General features: G+C 38.1%; 1 protein-coding gene across 1 annotated transcript in view; it reads left to right on the forward strand.

The window, feature by feature from the left end:
- AOAH (acyloxyacyl hydrolase) overlaps nucleotides 1-22248 on the forward strand; it is a 344354-nt gene that overhangs the window by 25715 nt on the left and 296391 nt on the right. Inside the window, exon 2 of the mRNA XM_007950097.1 lies at nucleotides 5316-5411. Coding sequence (XP_007948288.1) covers nucleotides 5316-5411 — 96 coding nt within the window. The remainder of the gene's footprint in view (nucleotides 1-5315; nucleotides 5412-22248) is intronic.

Below are 22248 nucleotides of genomic sequence, written 5' to 3' on the forward strand. Positions count from 1 at the left end.
CTCAAGGGCAAGGTTCAGAGTCTCTCCTGTCATCCACTTTGGTCTTCTCTTCTTTTCTTGTCTTTTTAGTGATCTCTTGCTTTCTTCATGGATAATGTTCTCGATATCTTCCCATAATTCATCGGGCTTTTGGTTGTTGGTGTTCAATGCATCAAATCTATTCTTTAGATGATCTCTAAATTCAGGAGGGATATACTTTGGCTGTCTTGGACTTGTTTTGTCTTTAACTTCAAGTTGAATTTGCATATGAGCAGCTGATGGTCTGTTCCACAATCAGCTCCTGGCCTGATTTTGGTTGAAGATATTGAGCTTTTCCACCACCTCCTGCCACACATGTAGTCAATCTGATTCCTGTGTGTTCCATTTGGTGAAGTCCACGTGTACAGCCTCCGTTTGTGTTGTTGAAAAAAGGTGTTTGCAATGAACAAGTTGTTGGTCTTGCAAAATTCTACCATACGAGTTCCAGCATTATTTCTGTCACCAAGGCCAAATGCTCCTAGGAGGCAAGAATGGCCAGACTTCATTTCACCTACTTTGGTCATGTTGTCAGAATGGACCATTCCCTCCAGAAGGATGTCATGCTTGGTAAAGTAGAGGGTCCATGAAGAAGAGGAAGGCCCTCAACAAGATGGACTGACACAGTGGCTGCAGTCATAGGCTCAAGTATAGCAAGGATCATGGAGCTGGTGTGGGACTGGGTGGTGTTTTGTTCTGCTGTGCATAGTGTTGCTATGAGTCAGAAATGACTTGATGGCACCTAACAACAACAACAACAGAAGCCTTCAGTATTGCAACCTGAGGCTTGAATTTTTTCTTCAGTTCTTCCAGCTTGAGAAATGCTGAATGTGTTCTTCCTTTTTGGTTTTTTAACTTGCAAGTCTTTGCACATTTCTTTGAAATACTTTACTTTGTCTTCCAAAGCTGCCATTTGAAATCTTCTATTCAGTTCTTTTACATCATCATTTTTTCCATCCACTTTAGATACTCTCCATCTGATAGCAAGCTTCAGAATCTCTTCTGACATCCATTTTGGTCTTTCCTTTCTTTTGAATGATCTTTTGCTTTCTTCATATATGATATCCATGATGTGATCCCACAACTTGTCTGGTCTTCAGTCATTAGTGTTCAGTCCATCAAATCTATTCTTGAGTTGGTCTCTAAATTCAGCTGGGTTATACTCAAAGTCATACTTTGGCTCTTGTGGCCTTGTTTTAATTTTCTTCAGCTTCAACTTGAACTTGCATAGGAGCAATTGACAGTCTGTCCCACAATGTGCCTCTGGCCTTGTTCTGAATAACAATATTGAGCTTCTCCATTATATCTTTCCATAGATGTAGTCAATTGACTTCCTGTGTATTCCATCTGGTGAGGTCCATGTCTATAGTCAACATTTATGTTGTTGGAAAAAGGTATTTGCAATGAATAAATGGCTCATCTTACAAAATTCTGTCATGTGATTGTCAGCAGCATTTCTATCACCAAGACCATATTTTTCCAACTATCAATGCTTATTCTTTGTTTCCAACTTTTGCATTCCTATCAAAGAGTTCATTTTACGTGGATGGAGAATCAACACAACCATTGAAGTAGCAGTCAAGAAATCACATCACATATTGCACTAGGAAAATCTGCTGCAGAAGACCTCTTTAAAGTGTTACAAAGCAAAGACATCACTTTGACAACTAATGTGCCCTTGAATCCAAACCAAGGTATTTTCAATGGCTTCCTATACATGCAAAAGCTAGGCAATGAATAAGGAAGAGCAAAGAATTGATGCCTTTGAATTATGGTGCTGGCAAAGAATATACCATGGACTGCCAGAAGAATACTGTCTTGGAAGAAGTAGAGCCACAATGCTCCTTAGCAGCAAGGATAGTGAGACTCCATCTCATGTACTTTGGACATGTTATCAGGAAGGATTAGTCCCTGGAGAAGGGTATCATGCTTGGGAAAGTGAAGGATCAGCAAAAAAAGGGGAAGGCCTTTAATGAGATGGATTTACATAGTAGCTACAACAATGGGATCTAGGATAGCAGCAATTGTGAGGATGGCACAGGACTGGCAGTATCTCATTCTACTGTATGTAGAGTTGCTGTAAGCTGGAACTAGCTCAATAGCACCTAACAACAACAACAAATGAGATTTCCAGAGAATTGGTGTCTCGTAGTTGTAAAATTCTTACCACCCATGCAGGAGACCTGCGTTTGATTCCCAGTCAAATACCTCCCTTTGTCAGTGGAGGCTTGATTGTTGATGTGACACTGAACAGATTTCAGCAGAGCTGCCAGATTAAAATATACTGATAAAGATCTGCCAATCTACTTCCAAAAATTAGCCAATGAAAACCCTATGGCACAGGACTGGGCAGCATTTTATTCCATTGTACATGAGGTCCCCATAAGTTGAGAACAACTTGACAGGCACTCACAACAACGACATGGACACTTCCTGCAACTAACTTAAATGTCACTCAGGTGGCTCTGATGTCAGTTCCTTCAACTCAGCAAATTTTCCTTGTTTCCATCCTCCAAAGCAGACACTATACCAGCCACACAGAGAGATGAGTATGGCTTCAATCCTGGCCCCAAGGAATTTATGAACTATAGAGCAAAACACATAAAAATGAAGTTCAGGAAGATTAGGTAATTTTTTTAAAGTCACACAATTAGTGGCTGATCTAGAATTTCAAGCTTAGTCTGTTTCATTTCAATGTGTTTTCAACTGTGCTACACTACAACCTTTAATCACATTGCAGTACCATTATTTATACTTGTTTTTCAAATTGTGGTTGAAATTTACCTCCAACTAGATATGAGTTGGAATCAACTCATTGGCAGTGAGTTTGATTTTTTTGTTTAGAGATTTAATTGGTAGATGATTATCAGAGATATAAATCAAGGTGTAAAAGTATATTCTAAATGTTGAAAATATTCACATATATGAAATATATTTTTATACATATAAAAGTAAAATTGGTTATCTCTGAGTGATGTTTATTACATTTTTACATTCTTCTGTATTTTACAATGTTCTAAAATGAGATTGTGTTACTTTATGTTTTGAAAAGTTATTTTTAAGATAAAATAAAATAAAATTTTTAGACAAAAATGTACTAATCACTCACTGCTGTGGAGTTGAGTCCAACTCACAGCGACCCCTCCTTGGGTTTCTGAGACAGTATCTCTATGCCTGATAACAAAGGCATATGACTGCTAACCAGAAGGCTGGTGGTTCAAACCCACCAGCCACTCCTCAGAAGAAAGGTTAGGCAATCTACTTCCATAGTGATACTGCCTCAGAAATCCAAGGAGGAGTCGCTGTGAGTCGGAACCTACTGGATGACAGTGCATTTGTTTTTGTTACTAAATTCATAACAATGTAATAAAACCCTCAAGTGTCATGGATTAGGTTAAAACTCCCCCAGTCAGCTACCTTGATGGTTGACAAGGTTACATGCAGTAAAATATGGGTGCTCCTCAGAGCTTAGCAAGTCTATGGTTATAAAGACTACATGATCTCCAATTTGGAGAGCCCATCTTTGTCCGGCTTGATCTAAGGGTACAGAATAGTTGAAGCCATTGACTCATCAGGCATAGCAGTGTCTAGAAAGATGAAAGTCTCTCTTTCTTCTAGAAATGCCCAATTGTACCATTCATATCTATTATTAGCAACCTTCCCTCAGTAAGCCTGGTGGTGTTTTGGTTTTAATGACACTAAGTATGTGAATTTGGACCCCAGCTCCTTGAGTAATAATGAGTTCTATAATGATGAACAATATTGAGTTCACTGCTGGGCCCAGACTCCCTAGAACTTCATGTTGAATATAAGGTTTCCTTTGCCTCCTTTTAAATAGATCTCTGCTAAGTGCCTCCTCTTCTTACCTCAATTGGGCCCAACAACTTCCTCTTAAAGACTTACTGCTCTCTGACCAAACTTTGTGTATAGAAGAAAAAAAAATCCCTTCTTTTGGCAGTTTAGGAGACCAAAGGCAGGTGGTAGAACCTTCAAGAAATGTAGGCCTAACAATAGAGGCTTACTTAACATGTATCAAGGAATTGAAGGAATATATTGGGAGCTCTGGTAGCATAGTGCCTAAGGCACTTGACTGCTAACCAGAAGGCTGGCGGTTCAAACCCACCAGCCACTCCTCGGAAGGAAAGTTGGGCAATCCTACTTCTGTAGTGATACTGCCTCAGAAACCCAAGGAGGGGTCGCTATGAGTCGGGGCCGACTCGACGGCAAATAACAACAACATTCCTAACTTAATCCAAGGGTCTTTCAAAACATTTGTTATATTGCTACATGTTTCAAGCAGTGTGCTTTGTAGTTAGGAGGCAAAATAATGTTTTGTAATATATTGTGATTTCTAAGATGCTCTCGTTTTCACTGTTATTTCATTTAATTATTGTCACAACCCTATGGAAAGATATTATTACGTACAGGTACAAGGAAGTCAAGCTTTAGAAAGGCTAAGTGATGAGTTCATGATCGCAAGACTGGGACTTAATCCCAGGTCTTTTGACTCTAAATGGTGTACAATTTCCACTACTTTTCTATAATTAAAAATTTGACCCGGTCACAGACTGAGGAAGCATAAGATTGAAATGATCCTTCTTATAATGAAGCCATCTACTCCAGAAGGAGAAGGTGATGAAAAGCAATTCACATCTATTAAGTGTCTATTCTGTGTTGATAGTTCCCCCTGCTCTATCTCATTTAAACGTCATTAGTTTCTGCCATATGACTGAAAATAAGCAACATAACTTACTTCCCCAAAGTCACATAATTCATAACTAGCAAACCCAGACTGAAGACCTCAGTCTTTCTGACCCCTAAACTCATGACCTTCTCAATACTTCACATTTCACTACAACTCATAATGTATTTATGTACAGGATAAATTTCAAAAGTCAAAGGGCAAACAGAAGTCCTCTGTTTTGGAAAAGCTAGTGTTCTCAAGGAAGAAAGGCCTGGTGATCAGCTTCTGAAAAATCAGCCCTTGAAAACCTGTAGAGCAGAATTCTAACTGACATACATGGGGTCACCATGAATCAGCATCAGAATTGACTTGACAGTAATGAGTTCATTTTCTTGGTTTCAGTGTTCTTACCTCAATTGGGCCTGATAACTTCCTCTTAAAGACTTACTGCACTTTGACCAAATCTTGTGTATAGAAGAAAAAAAAAAAAAAGAAAAGGAAATCCCTTCCTTTTGGCAGTTTAGGAAACCAAAGGCAAGTCTCACATCCTTTCTATGCCCTGAACCTCCAGCACTGTTTTCTGTGTGATATTTACATGGTCTTTGCTCCCTTGCAGGGTGTGTGCTGGTGGTATCTGTGATTGAACAGCTTGCTCAGGTCCACAACTCTACAGCCCAGGCTGCCATGGAGAGACTGTGCAGCTACCTGCCTGGTAAGTACAGACAGGACCACACTGTTGTGGGTCTGCCTTTTCACTCATGAGTCACCCCAAATGAGTTTATATCCTGTGCATGCTTACAGAGGAGAATCTCATTGTGTTATTTCTGTGAGTTGATATTCTTATGGGACTCACAAAAATTTTAAAAACGAAATACTCCAGGCATTTTCTCCCTGACATTCATTTTCCATTGTGGCAGAAAGATATTAGTGTGGGCATTTAGGGAATAAAATGTTGAATGGTCAATTGTTGTTTCATGTGTCATGTTTATGGTTTGCCCACCTGGTGATCTTTGTCTTAAGTACTATGAAGGTCATAATAGTGAATGATTTTCAATGATTTTATTTTAATTTGACCACATACACACGCACACATGCACAAGTCCATATCAATGCGGGGCATTAGGCTGATCTTCACACTCCAAATGGGAAAATAATATGAAACTTATGTTTTTTATTATTTAAAAAAAAAAATTTATTGTGATCTGGATGAAAGTTTACAAAGCAAATTCATTTCCCATATAGCAGTTCATACACATTTTGTTTCACGACATTGACCACAATTCCCCACAATGTAACAGTTCTCTTCCCACTTCCTCCCTGTAGTTACCTCTTCCTCGTGTCCTTCCCTATGCATTCCTGTCCCCTGAGTGATCTCCCTGTGCACACACTGCCCTTCTATTCTCCCATGATTGATCACTCTAATATATCTACCTGATGTACATGTTCACCCTATATACCTGTATATTTTTTGGCTGGAAGCCACAGGAGGAAAACTTATGTTCATTTTACCTAGAACTCAATAAGAGTTGAACATTGCAAAAATAAACTAAAGGAACTGATTAGTGGTTTAAACAAGCAGTATATTTGTTTTTCAATCTAAATAGAAAGAAAATATTGATTATATTTTGCCTATATAATACTGTTTTGTAAATAGTCATAATGAATAAAGTTTGAGAGTCCAGTTTTCATTCATTTAATGGGAACTAATTAGTCAAGGATGCCAACATTATTTTTTCTGCTAAGTCAGGTAGTTGGATCAATGGCTATTATACCTTTGATTTGTATAATACACTGAGCCAATAACACCACAGTATTTTCAGAGAATTTATGGCATAGCCACAAGATGCATTCATAGGCTAATCTTTTTACAATTAAAAACTAAAGACTAGGAAAGGATAAAGGAGTTCTGGTGGTGTAGTGCTTAAGGCATTTGTCTGCTAACCAAAAAAGCTGGTGGCTCAACCCCACTAGCCGCTATGCAGAAGAAACATGAGGCAGTATGCTTCCATAAAGATTTACAGCCTTGGAAACCCAATCAGTGTATCTATAAGTCAGAATCAACTCAATGGCAGTGGTTTTGGTTTTTGGTTTGAGGAGAGAATAATGTACAAACACATAAGGAAGTCTTGACACAGTGGTTAAGCGCTCAGCTACTAACAAGAAAGTCTGTGGTTAGACCTCATCAGCTGCTCTGCAGGAGAAAAATGTGGTAGTCTGTTTTCGTAAAGACTCCTGCCCCTATATGGCAATTTTATGTTATCCTGTAAGGACACTATGAGCTGAAATTGACCCAGTGGGCAACAGGTTTGGTTTTTCGTTTTTTATGTTTACCATGCCCCCAAATTGACCATTGAATAAAAAGATTTTGACATGTTTGCATCAACTCTTTGTTCTATGGAACAATGCATATGCTTTTCCCATTTCTCCTTCATTTTTAGCAATTGGTAAATAAATTTGAAATACCCTTTGGCATCCCCTCATCCCAAGTTGTATTCTTCTCCTGCCTATGTAGAGGGAACTATCATGAATTTAATGGGTATTGTCTTGACAAGTTTTATACTTTCACATTCTTTTATATGACTCTACAAACAATGTATAGGAGCTCTGGTAGAATAGTGTCTAAAGGCACTTGACTGCTAACCAGAAGGCTGGTGGTTCAAACCCACAAGCCGCTCCTTGGAAGGAAGACAGGGCAATCTACTTCTGTAGTGATACTGCCTCGGAAACCCAAGAAGGGGTCGCTATGAGTCGGGTCCAACTCGACGACACATAACAACAACAACAACATAAACAATGTGTAACATTACTCTATGGTTTGTTGGTTTGTTTTTCCTTTAAACTTTTCTTGGTAAAATAAAACAAGATGTAGAAAACCACACAAAACAATTACATTGCTTCATCAGTCATTATAGGTGAAATCAGAGCAGTTGCCATTGAATCAATTCTGGCTCATTGTGACCCCATATGCATCAGAGTAGAACTGTGCTCTACGTGGTTTTCAGTGGCGATATTTTTAGAAGTAGATTGGTAGGTCTTTTTTCTAAGGTCTTTCTAGGTAGATTCAAACTTCCAATTATTTGGTTAGTAGCCAAACATGTTAACCATTTGTGCCACTCAATGACTCTATGAAAAGGTGAATACCCTTGTAAACATAGCTCAGGTCAAGAAAGAAAACTCTGACAGACACTCCAGAAGACCTGTCCACTATAATGCCCCCAAAAGTAAAAACATCCTGAATTGTATTGTAGTTATTTCCTTGCATATCTTTAGAGTTTCATCACCATTTGGACTTCCCTAAACAAACAGGAATCAAATGGACTGCATCTGTGGAAAGAGACAATTGAGAAGCTCAATGTCTTTAGTCAGAACAAGGCCAAGGGGTGATTGTGGAACAGATCATCAATTGCTTATATACAAGTTCAAGTTGAAGCTCAAGAAAATTAAAACAATCCAATGTTTCAATTCAAACAAGAGCTAAAATATGACCTTTAATATATCCTACCTGAATTTAGAGACCATGTCAAGAATAAATTTGACGCACTGAACATTAATGACTGAAGACCAGACTAGTTGTGGGAAGACAACAAGAACATCATATATGAAGAAAGCAAAAAGTCATTCACAAGAAGGAAAAGACCAAAATGGATATCAGAAGAGAGTCTGAAACTTGCTCTTGAACAGAGAGTAGCTAAAGTGAATGGAAGAAATGATGATGTAAGAGAACTGAACAGAACATTTCAAAGTGCAACTCAACAAAATAAAGTAAAGTATTATAATAAAATGTGCAAAGAGTTGGAATTAGAAAACCAAAAGGGAAAAAGATGCTTGGCATTTCTCAAGCTGAAAGAACTGAGGCAAAAATTGAAGCCTCAAGTTGCAATACCAAAGGATTCTATGGGCAAGATATTGAATAATGTAGGAAGCATCAAAAGAACATGGAAGGAATATATAGTCACTGTACCATAAAGAATTGGCTGATGTTCAGTCATTTCAGGAGGTAGCATAGATCAAGAACTGATGGTATTGAAAGAAGAATTCCAAACTGCATTGAAGCGTTGGCAAAAAGCCGGGGTCCGGTAATTGATGGAATACCAATTGAAATGTTTCAACAAAAGGATGCAGTGCTGGAGATGTTTACTTGTCTACGCCAAAAAAATTGACCAAGTTCATCAACCTTTCTAGACCTCTTCAGTGAGAGGAAGTATTTGTTTATACATTTACATATACAATTTTTAAGACAAAATATGTAATGGGTTCATACAGACACTTCACATTCAACTTCAGGACTATCAGATTTTTTTTCCTTAATCTCTTCTGTATCCTATCTATATGTCCTCTTTCCACACTGAAAGACCTAGTTCTCAAGGACAAAGGGATTGACAGAATTAGTATATCACATTAATACTCATTTACCTATTCCCCATTATATATTAACAGTCTCAGAATAATAATACTAATGTTACCACCATCAATATAATTCATAGTTATTGAGACCAGTTAAAATTAGTTTTTGCATATGCTTTTCCCATTTCTCCTTCATTCTTAGCAATTGTACTATATTATCTGAGCCTTTACCATTACTTCCAAGGCCCATCCCCTTTAGTCTTTGTTCTACCAGCAACTATATGATCACTGTTCACTACCAGCTCTTATATGGATATCTCTCTTGTCAGGTTGTTGTCTAAGGTAACTTCCATAAAGGATTCATGGAGATAATATTTCCTGAATTTGTTCATATTTTATAACAGGCAGTCTGATTCTAGTATACCATTTATATTTGGAAGTCAGAGTTTTTCTGGATATAAAATCTTTTGTACACATTTTTTTCCTGAGTATTTAAAATATGCTTTTAGGAAGTCTGGTGGTAATCTAATTTTCTTTTTCTTACAAAGCACTTACTGTTTTTGCCCAAAGCATTTTGTTTTGGTTTTTCCATATTCTATAAAGTTTGGTAATTTAACTAGAATATGTCTTTTGTTAGTACTTCTGAAGAAGATCTGGTGGGGTAGTGGATAAAGCACTTGACTGCTAACTGGAAGGTCAGTGGTTCAAACCCACCAGCCGCTCTGCAGAAGGAAGAGGAAGCAATCTACTTCCATAAAGATTTACAGCCTCAGAAACCTAATGCGGGTCACTATGAGTCAAAAACGACTTGATGGCAGTGAGTTGTTGTTTTTTTTTTTTAGTAGTTCTGGATTGACACTCTCAAGTATGAAGTGCACCCTCTCAATATATGTGATTTCAAATATATATCATGTGTATATACATATATAAACCCCTGCTTGATTCAGACTCATAGTGACCCCTGTTGGGTTTCCGAGGCAGTAAATCTTTATGGAAGTCAATTGTGTATATATAGAGATACATACAATTTCAGAAACATTTTCTTGATTAAAATTTATAATATTTGCTCAGTTCCCTTGATTTCATTTTCTTCTTCAGGAACTCCCATTACCTGTATTTCCAATCTTCAATATTTTGCCTATCACTTGAGTACTTTCCCTTCTTCATTCTTTTTTTTTTTTACCTTAAAAATCCTCCTCTTTTTCACCTGCTAGTTCTCTTAAGATGTTATATCTTGTATTCACTTCTTCTTGTGTTCATCCTAGTTAAGTCTTCATTTCTAAAATCATTTTTAATTCTTTCCTAAGTTCTTTTATTCCTTGTCTAAATTTTTCTAATTCTAGTCTATGCTATGCCTTTATGTCTTGTATCATTTTATTAATGCATCTTAGCTCATTTTTAAATAGTATGTTATAATTAGCCCAAGGGACTAGTGGATCATGCAAACCTCAGTCTATATGATCTTGAGACCAAAGAACTAGATGGTGCCCGGCTACCAGTGTCAACCACTTGGAAAGGGATGGATGCAGGAGATCCTCGATAGAGTGGGAGAGCAATGTGGAACAAAACTCAAACTGATTTTAAAAAAAGACCAGGTTTACTGGTCTGATTGGTGAAACCCCCAAGACCATGGCTCCTAGTTACCCTTCAGGCCTAGAATTGGAATCACTCCCACGGCTTCCAGCCAAACAACAGACAGGCATATGGAGTGAACATTTACACCAGGTAGATACAGTCCTTAGAAAGATCAATCATGGGAGAACAGAAGGGCAGTATTTGCATAGGATATCGTGCAGGGAGCAGGAATGCATAGGAAAGAAGGACACAGGGAAGAGGTAACTACAGGGAGGAAGCAGGAAGACAGCTGTTACATTGTGGGTGTAGTGGTCAATGTCATGAAACAAAATGTGAACTGTTGTATGGAAAATTAATCTGCTCTGTAAACTTTCACCCAAATCACAATAACAATTCTTTTAAAAAAGGGGAAAAATGCAAAAAAAAAGTATCAGTGTAAATTTATGAAGTTGATGATTGTGGTTATAGAGAAGAATCCTCCTATTCTTAGGAAATACAGAATATGATAATTAGAATATTTGAGGCCATGATGTATGTAACTGACTTTTAGATTATCCAGGAAAAAAAAAATGTGTGTGTTTGTGTGTGTAGAGTGAGCAAGCAGCTGGGTTTGAATAATGTCTAAGTAAAGGGTTTAGAGTGTTCTATACACTTTTTTTTTTTTGCAACTTTTTGTAAATTTGCTATTATTTCCAAATAAAAAGTTAAAAAAAAATATTACTAAGTCATGAAGAGAAATAAAAAATTAATAAATTGTGTGCTATGTTTTAATCTTTTTTGTTTGTTTTTTGGCATGACTTCTGGCAGGCTTTTGTAATCTGTAGGGATGCTATTCTGTTCTTTATTCCCTTTTTTCCTTTTAATAACTTTGCATGGGAGTTGACCTAGATACATTTCTGTTGCTCATTGTTATGTGAAATTAGATTTCCCAAACTCTTAGAAAGAGTTGTAGCTTAGGGTAGTTTTCCTAAATGCGCATAGCTCCTTCTTCTGTTGTTTTGGAATAATGTTTAAAAATACAGCATTTAAGAGAATGAAAAGACAAGCTATAGACTGAGAGAAAGTATTTGCAAAACCACATATCTGATAAAAGATATATATCCAAAATATACAAAGAACTCTTAAAACTCAACAATAAGAAAACAAACAACCCAATTAGCAAATGGACAAAAGATCTGAACAGATGCCTCATTAAAAAATGATATGTGGTGGCAAATAAACATATAAAAGATACTCAACATCATATGTCATTGGGGAATTGCAAATTAAAACAACAATAAGATACCACTACACATCTGGCTAGAATACAAAACAATAATAACCGCACATGCTGGTGAGACATGGAGCAATGGAAACTCTCATTTATTGCTGGTTGGAATATAAAATAGTACAGCCACTTTGGAAGATAAACATAGGCTTACCATATAATCCTGTAATCATACTCCTAGGTATTTACCCAAATGAGTTAAAAATGTATGTTCACATAAAAAGCCCACACACTAATATTTATAGGAGCTCTGTTCATAATTGCCAAAACTGGAAATAATCAAGATGTCCTTCAATATGTGAATAGATAAACAAGCCATGGTATAGCCATATGATGAAGTATTATTAAGCAAAAATTAAATAAGCTTTCAAGCTATGAAAAAAAATGGAGAAACTTCAACATATATTGCTAAGTGACAGAAGATAGTATAAAAATTCTGCATACTTATGACCCCAACAATATGACTTTCTGGAAATGATAAAACTATAAAATCAGTGAAAAGTTTGCCAGGGATTCAGAAGGAAAGAGGAAAGGGGTAAATAGGTGTAGCATAAAGCATTTTTACATTAATGAAACAATTTTGTATGATACTGTAGTGGTTGGGGGAGCTCTGGTAACATAGTGGCTAAAGCACTTGACTCTGGCAGCATAATGGCTAAAGCACCTGACTGCTAACCAGAAGGCTGACGGTTCAAACCCACCAGCCACTCCTCGGAAGGAAGAAGGGGCAATCTACTTCCGTACTGATACTGCCTCAGAAACCCAAGAAGGGGTCGCTATGAGTCGGGTCCGACTTGACGGCACATAACAACAACAACAACGTAGTGGTAGAGACGCTGGCATCATACATTTTTTAAAACCCATAAGACTGTACAATACAAAGAGTGAACCCTAATGTAAAACTATGAACTTTAGTTTCATAGATTGCAATGGATGTACCACACAAATGCAGATGATAGTAACAGAGAAACACTGCAACAGGGAGAGGGGGAACATTGGAATTTGTTGCATTTTATGCACTTTTTTTTTTTTTTTTGTAAAAATATACACACCCAACCATTCACCAGCACAACTTCCACATTTACAATTCAGTGACATTGATACGTTTTTTTTTTTTTTTGGTCAACTTAAAACTGCTTTAAAAAATATAATCTATTTAAATGTTAAAAAATTATATGGCAGCTTGCTTTCTGAGATCTAATTCTGTTCTCCCTCCCACATTTTTCTGGACTTTCTCTTTGCTTTCCTTATATCAAGCTCAATTTTTATTCTAATTCAAATGGTTTCTCTTCAGTGTGGGCTCTGTCCTGGAAGGGAGGGTCATTTTCATGGGGCCCCTTGCACTCATCTGCTATTGCAGTGGACAAAACCTCTCCCCTCTTCAGCTGCTGTTCACAAATTGGCCTGTCGTGCCTTTTGATCAATACCTACTGGCTATTTTGTAATTCTGTTTTCAAGTTCATCTGACATCCCATTGTTTCCTTTTAAATTCTCCCACCCAGATATTAATGAGCCATAAGTCTTGTGGCTATTGGAAGTTTGTCCTCATCTAATTGTGCTTTCCTCCACCAGTCTGTCGGTTTGTCTTATGTGTTAGCTCACATGTTGCTATGATGCTATAAACTATGCCATGAGTATTTCAAATAACAACAGGGTCACCCATGGTGAACAGGTTTCAGCAGAGATTCTAGACTAAGACAAACTAAGAAAGACTGGCAATCTACTTTCAAACATCAGCCAATGAAAACCTTATGGATCACAACACAAAATATTGTCCAGTATAGTGCTAGAAAATGAGTACTTTATTTTTTTCCCAGAGCAGAGTTTGTTTTACATTCAACATTACATGTACATTTAGTTTCACTCCCCATTTACCATCCCCAACCCTAACCCAGTCTCCTCCCTGCCCTGTCCAGAGTTCTTTAGGTTGGAAGGGACTCAAAACATACAGCAATCTCAACAATGGATTCAAGCATACCAACCATCGTGCAGATGGTACAAGATCTGGCAATGTTCATTCTTCTGTACATGAGTTGCCACGAGTCAGACCAACTTGACAGCAGCTAACAAATAAAATAAATTATGATCTGGAGTTCATGGGGATAACATATCAGTTGGTTTTGTTGTAACTGTTGTCCAGGAGTTTTTGGATTTGCTATCTAGTTGCTCTATTTTTGGTGGGAGAGGTGAGAAGAATGGGTATCCAGAGAAAGTCATAAACTCTGCTGCCGCCAGATACTCTTGACAGAATCTTCTCTTGTGGGTGCTTTAATTTTACATAAATTGTCTACGGTATGTATCACTCTGCAACTTTCTTTTGTTACTCAACATTATGTTTTCAGATTTATACATATTAAAACACATACACTTAGGTGAAGCATCTCAATTTCTCTGTAGTATTTCTTCACATAAATGTTCCATATTTTATTTATCCATTACCAATTATTTGACATCCTCAGTCTATTATAAACTTTACTTTACAGGTTCACATCTCTGAGTTAGAGAAAGAAAAAACAAAACCCAAACCAAACTCACTGCCATTGAGTTGGATCCAACTCTTAGCTACCCCTCCTTGGGATTCGGAAGTGGTATCACTACGAACGTAGATTGCCCAACTGTCCTTCTGAGGAGTGGCTGGTGGGTTTGAATCACCAGCCTTCTGGTTAGCAGTCAAGCGCCTTCAGAGCTCACTAGAGAAAGAAAAGGAACAAACGCTATTACCATTTGACAAAAGAAAATAATGAACCAAAAAAGTTATCATTAAAAGCTTTTTTTCATTGATTGCCATATCTGTGTAATGGACCACACTGATAGTTATAACCATTTGTACCACTGAGTTTGATTTTATCTTTCTTAGCAAAGTTGTATTGTCCAAGATGAAAGACTAACTACATCCTGTTTCCTAAATTAGCTCCTCTTCTTTATGTACTAAGGTGCTCTGGTGGCATAGAGAATAAGGCATTTGGCTGCTAACCAGGTCAGCAGTTCAATCCCACCAGCCACTCCGCAGAAGGAAGATGGGGCAATCTACTTTCCTAAAGATTTACAGCCTGGAAACCCAGTGGGGGTCATTATGAGTTGGAATCAACTCAGTGGCAGTGAGTTTCCTTATATACTAGCAAAACAAAATGACTTGAACCAAGACTACTGCTAATCAAGGTCCTATCTTGGCTCCTTTGGACTCAGAAGAGGAAATGTCAGGGTCTGATGAGGTAAAATGAGAAGCAGAACAGCAAGATTCTGAAACAGAAGTTGGTATTCCTCCAAGGGGAATAAGGTAGAGATTTTGGTCCTCAATGGTGGGATTTTGATAAGCACTTCTGTGCCACTTTCTTTCTTTTTTTTTTTTTTTTCATGTTGCTGTTTAAAAAAAGAAAAAAATAAAGCATAATGCATTCACCAAAATACTTGGGGGTGGGGAAGATTGATTGGCAAACAAAAATAGGAGTCGTGTATTATTTGCATAAAAATACAGTAGGCCAAACCACAGTTTCTACTTGAACCCATCGTTGCTTTCTGGTTTGGAAGCCAGGAAAATAGGGAGGCATAAGAAGATGGATGAATGCTCTCAGTACAGTTATCACAGTGAAATCTTCATGAGCTGGAACTTGATGGAGCGGCCTGTTTCTCTAGGTCTCACCATTTTTTCACCTTTGAGAGGGTGCAGTCTTAACACTTTTCTATCACTCATTTTAGTAGAATATGTTTGAGTTTTCCTCCTCTGTCACGTTTCTGCCTTACACAGGTTCTGGCTTTCACAGGTTTTACTGTATTTACAAAATTATTTTGATGTGGTGAAAAACTGCAGAAAACATAACCTTCATTGAGAAAGCATATAAGCAACATTCTTGAGAATAATCACTCATTAAACCCTCTTGGCCTTTCCTGTGCTTGCAAAGACAAGTTCTCAAATTGTGCAAAGCATTTCCGACCTTCACTTTCACCCACTGCTTTTGCCTCTGGCTTTCATTAGTAAACACCTTGGAAGAATCTCAGAATTGTTAATGGGAAAATGATTAATGGAATCATTCTCACTAGGAGTCAACAGACTCATATGCCCTGAGAGTCTGCTAGAACTTCATTTTCCTGGGTCACCTACGCAGAAAGCTTATCTCCATGGAATACGGTAGTTAAAAATTTGTTTAGACTTAAAATGAGGAAGGCGTCTCTCCTCACATTCTGCAAGCTCCAAACTTCTGCATCCTAAAAACTACAGCTGTAAAACTAGCTGTGTGGTCCATTTGTTTCACTGTGCTTCAAATGTCTTATCAGTAGTTAGAGTAGATAACAATATCTGCCATACTTGAGGTAGGTAAGGCATCAAATAAAATGTCCTAAACACCTTGAAAAGTATACTACAAATAACATTTGGAGTAAAAGGCTTTTAACTTCAACTGAACCACTTACTGTATCTGTGATCTTAAGCTCTCTAACCTCAATCCTCTTGCCTAGAGTAAGGACAAAAAGAACCAATCTCTCAAAAGATTCTTATGAGAAAGGAAATAATGAAGATGACTTACAAATGGGAATGGATTAGTTTTATTTACATACACACATATGTATATACTAATGTATGATGATCATACAATTGATCCTTTTCACCTACATTTTTTGGCAGATGCTACAGTCTTTTTTAAAAATATCCTATGGTGTTCCAAGTCCTTACTTTTAGAATCTATAGGAAAAAAAAATGCTCTTGTGCCTCTTTGTTGTTAGATGCCAGTTGGTCAATTTCAATACATTGCAACTCCTGTGACAGAATAGAACTGCTCCATCATGTTTTCTTGGCTGTAATCTTTATGGAAGCAGATCTCCAAGCCATTCTTCCATGGCACTGCTAGTTGGATGGCCTTGAACCACCAACTTTTTGGTTGCCAGCCTAGTGCTTAACCATTTGTGCCACCAAGGGCTCCTTGGTCAACTTAGATAGACTAATATCAATATGTAAATGCTAATCTTTTGCTCAGTTGCATCAATAACAGTCAGGTTACCATCTGATCATAGCTGTCTGGGAATTTTCTAGCTCTATCCAGAGACTTTCACTTATTTATACAGTGAACTTCCCTGTTGATCTTCATATTTAGCTCAGAGGGCAATTCATGTCCCACATTAGCCATTGCTTGAGAGGCTTCCCACTCTAACAATTACAAAATCTGTTTTAGGAAATCAATTGGACAGATGGTCCTGCTCAGATGGTGAAAGCCTTACAGCAGCCATTCACTTTGACTTGATCAAAATAGAATTAAGCACACACACATACATCCCTCTTATTTTATCAGAAAGAAGATGAAATTTCTCTGCCTTTCAGCCAACCCTGCAAGTCTATTGAAGAACACCATAATGTCAGTTTTTAAATTGCTCTGCTCTAAGCTAAACTGAGGAGCTTTGGTGGCATACTGGTTAAAGCATTTGGCTATTAACCAAAAGGTCAATGGTTAGATTCCACTAGCCATGGGAGAAAGATGAGTCAATCTGCTTCTGTAAATATTTACAATCTCGGAAACCCTATTGGACAGTTCTATTCTGTCCTGAAAAAAACATTACTATGGGTCAGAATTGACCCACTGGCAGTGAGTTTTGGTTAGGCTAAACTGGTTCTATATTGCTAGTTGTTAAGTGCCATGTACAAAAGAACAAAACACTGCCCATCCCCACAATCCTTGCTACACTTGAGCCCATTATTGCAGCCTCTGTGTCAATCCATCTCTTTGAGGATCTTCCTCTTTTTCACTAATCCTCCACCTTACCAAGCATGATATCCTTCTCTAGGGAATGGTCCCTTCTGACAACATGACCAAAATAGGTGAAGCGAACTCTGGCCATTTTCACTTCCAAGGAGCATTCTACCTACACTTCTTTCAGGACAGATTTGTTCATTCTTCTGACAGTCCATGGTACTTTCAGTATTCTTCACTAACACCACAATTCAAAAACATCAACTTTTCTTTGGTCTTCCTTTTTGTTGTCCAGCTTTCACGTGCATGTGAAATGACTGAAAATGCCATAGCTTGGGTTAGGCTCACCTTAGTCTTCAAAGAGACATCTTTGCTCTTCAACACTTTAAACAGGTCTTTTGCAGCAGATTTTTCCAGGGCAATACATCATTGTCTGATTTCTTGACTGTTGTTTCCATGGATGTTGATTGTGGATCCAGGTAAAATGAAATCTTTGACAATTTCAATCTTTTCTTCACTTATCATGATACTGCTTATCAGTCCAGTTGTGAGGATTTTTTGTTTTCTTTATATTGAGTGTAATCCATACTGCAAACTGCAGACTTTAATCTTCATCAGTAAGTGCTTTGAGTCTTCTTCACATTCACCAAGCAAGGTTGTGTTGTCTGCATATCACAGGTTGTTAATGAGTCTTCCTCCACTCCTGAAGCCATGTTCTTCTTCACATAGTCCAGCTTCTTGGATTATTTGTTCAGCATACAGATTGAATAAGTATGGTGAAAGGATACAACCCTGATGCACTCTCTTCCTGATTTTAACCCATGCAGTATCCTCTTTCTGTTAGAGTGACAACCTCCTGGTCAATGTATAGGTTCCTCATGAGTATAATTAAGTATTTTGGAATTCCCATTCTTCTCAATGTTATCCATAATTTGTTATGATCCACACAATCAAATACTTTTGCATAGTCAATAAAACACAAGTAAACATCTTTCTGATATTCTTTGCTTTCAGCCAAGATCCATCTGGAACCAGCAATGATACACTCATTCAACATTCTCTTCTGCATACAGCTTGCATCTCTGGCAGTTCCATGTCAATATACTACTGACTGCCAGCATTTTTAAATTATCTTCAGCAAAATTTTATTTGCATGTGATGTTAATGATATTGTTTGATAATTTCCACTTTCCATTGGATCATCTTTCTTTGGAATGGGCACATATATGAATTTCTTACAGTCAGTTGGCCAAGTAGATATCTTACAAATTACTTGGCATAGATAAGTAAGTGCCTCCAGCGTGGCATCTGTTTGTTGAAACATCTCAATGGGTATTCCATCAAATCCTGGAGCCTTTTTTCTCACCAATTCCTTCAGTGGAATGTCAACTTCTTCCTTCAATACCATTGGTTCTTAATCTTATGCCACTTCCTGAAATAGCTGCTACTTTAAACTAGCTTCCAAAGTGCCTTGCCAGTTCACTTAATTTGGAATGTTTCTTATGTAATTCTGTACATTTACAAGGTGCTATAGGGTGTGCTGAGCAAATAATCTGGGAAATTGGATTATATGAAGAAGAATGTGGCATCAGGATTGAAGGAAGACTCATTAACAACCTGAGATATGCAGAGGACACAACCTTGCTCACTGAAAGTAAAGAAGACTTGAAGCACTTACTGATGAAGATCAAAGACTGGGGATTAAAAATCAACATAAAGAAAACTAAAAACCTCACAGCTGGACCAATAAGCAACATCACAATAAGTGGAGAAAAGATTGAAGTTGTCAGGTATTTCATTTTACTTGGATCCACAATCAACAAACCTGGAAGCAGCAGTCAAGAAGCCAGGTGTTGTTTTGCACTGAGCAAATCTGCTGCAAGAGACCTGTTTAAAATGTTAAAGAGCGAAGATGTCACTTTGAATACTAAGGTGCATCTGCCAAGCCATAGTGTTTTCAGTAGCTTCATATACCTGTGAAAGGTAGACAATGAGTAAGGAAGACATAGATGAATTGATGCATTTAAATTGTGTTGGCAAAGAATATTGAAAATACCATGGACTGCCAGAAGCACAAACAAATCTATCTTGGAAGAAGTGCAGCAGGAATCCCCCTTAGAAGTGAGAATGGCCAGGCTTCATCTCTTGTACTTTGCTCATGTTGTCAGAAGGGACCAATCCCTGTAGAAGGATATCATACTTGGTAAAGTAGAGTGTCAGTGAAAAAGGAGAAGATCCTCAAAGATATTGATTGACACAGTGACTCTATTATTATAACATAGCTCTGATTGTGAGGATGGTGCAGGACCAGGAAGTGTTTTGTTCTGTTATACATAGGGTCACTGAGTCATAACTGACTCAATGGCACCTTGTTGTTGTTGTTGTTATGTGCCGTCGAGTCATTTCTGACAAATAGAGACCTTATGCACAATAGAACAAAACACTGCCCAGTCATGTGCCAGCCTCACTATCTTTACTATACCTGAGCTCATTGCTGCAACCACCATGTCTATCCATCTCATTAAGGGCCTTCCCCTTTTTCATTGACCCTCCACTTCACCAAGCATGGCATGCTTCTCCAGAGAATGGTCCCTTCTGACAACATGACCAAAGTAGGTGAGATGAAGCCTGGCCATTTTCACTTTCAAGGACCATTCCGGCTGCACTTCATCCAGGACAGATCTGTTAGTCCTTTTAGCAGTCCACGGTACTTTCAGCATTCTTCGCCAACACCACAACTCAAAAGCATCAACTCTTCTTTGATCTTCCTTATTCATTGTCCAGCTCACTGTCCAGTTAATAAGCCTTCCTCCAACCCTGATACTACGTTCTTCTTCATATAGTCCAGCTTCTCGGATTATTTGTTCAGCACACAAGTTGAATAAGTATGATGAAAGGATACAATCCTGACACACTCCCTTCCTGATTTTAAACCACGCAGTGTCCCCTTGTTGTGTTTCAATGACAGCCTCCTGGTCTATGTACAGGTTTCTCATGAGTACTATTAAGTATTCTTGTACTCCTACTCTTCTCAAAGTTATTCATAATTTGTTATGATCCACACAATCAAATGCCTTTGCATAGTTAATACAACACAAGTAAACATCTTTCTGGTATTCTATGCTTTTAGCCAAGATCCATCTGACATCAGCAAAAATATGCCTCACTCCATGTACCCTTCTGAATCCAGCTTGCATTTCTGGAAGTTCTCTGTCAATATACTGCGACAATCATTTTTGAATTATCTTCAGTAAAATTTTACTTGCATGTAATATCAATGATATTGTTCAATAATTTCCACATTCTGTGGGATCACCTTTCTTTGGAATGGGTACAGATATGGATCTCTTCCAGTCAGTTGTCCAGGTAACTGTCTTCAAAATCTCTTGGTATAGCCCAGTGAGTGCCTCCAGGGGGGCATCCATTTGTTGAAACATCTCAATGGTTATTCCATCAATTCCCAGAGCCTTGTTTCTCACCAATTACTTCTGTGCAGCTTTGATTTCTTCCTTAAATACCATTGGTTCTTGATCATATGCCACCTCCTGATATGGATGATCATCTACCAATTATTTTTGGTATGTTGTTGTTGTTATGTGCCATTGAATCGGCCCCGACTTATAGCGACCCCCCCTTGGGTTGCCGAGGCAGTATCACCATAGGAGTAGCATTGCCCAACCTTCCTTCTTAAGAGTGGCTGGTGGGTTTGAATGGCTAGCCTTCTGGTTAGCAGTCAAGTGCCTTAGGCACTATGCTACCAGAACTCCTTCTTTTTGGTATAGTCACTCTGTATTCCATACATCTTCATTTGACGTTTGCTACATCATTCAACTTATTGCCCATGGAACCTTTCAATACTGCAATTTGAGGCTTAAAATTTTTCCTCAGTTCTTTCAGCTTAAGAAATGCTGAACAGAAGATGGAGAAATAGGCAGACAAGTGACACAGACCCTCTTGAACAAAGAAAAGAGAAACCAATTGACAGAGATACAGAAGATAATCCTGGAGCCCTGAGCTTTGAAAGGAACTATATAGAAGTGGATTAGGCACCAACTAGTGGAAAAACCTGAGTATGGAGATTGTCAGAGCTGCGGACTGTCAGCTACTCTCATGGCACCAACAGCCTGAATATTTCTAAGTGGTGTTGGGATCTGATAATTGACCTGAAGGTCAGCCCTGGTCACCAAGGGCTGCAGGGACAACTACGCTGGTGGCCTATGACTAGGAAGGGAAGCAGCAAGGAGGGAGACAAACTGAGCTGTGGACTCTCTGCTGTCTGGAAGGTGCAGCAATTTTGATTGTTTACACGAGGCAGCCATTTGGGGTGTTTAAAGTGACTGAGGGCACAGCCATTTTGAATGTTTATAAGCAGCAGCCATTTTAGACATTTAAAGTGACTGAGGGTACAGCCATTTTGAATCTTTGCAAGCAGTAGCTGTTTTGGATATCTGAAGTGACCAAGGGCACAGCCATTTTGAATCTTTACAAGTGGCAGCCATTTTGGATTTTAAAGTGACAGTATTCTCATTCAGATTTCAGGGGCCTAAGAATAGGCTCTTTTTGCCAAGGACTGCAAGGGGCATACAAAAGGCTAACAACAGGAAAGGAGACAGGTGGTGAGTGTTTAAGTGCTATCAACTAGTGCAAACATACAATCACCAATTAAATATAAACACAAAAACATCACA

Source organism: Orycteropus afer, unplaced genomic scaffold, assembly GCF_000298275.1.
Source record: "Orycteropus afer afer isolate SDZICR_OR568_19922 unplaced genomic scaffold, OryAfe1.0 scaffold00263, whole genome shotgun sequence".
In the NCBI taxonomy this organism is placed as follows: domain Eukaryota; kingdom Metazoa; phylum Chordata; class Mammalia; order Tubulidentata; family Orycteropodidae; genus Orycteropus; species Orycteropus afer.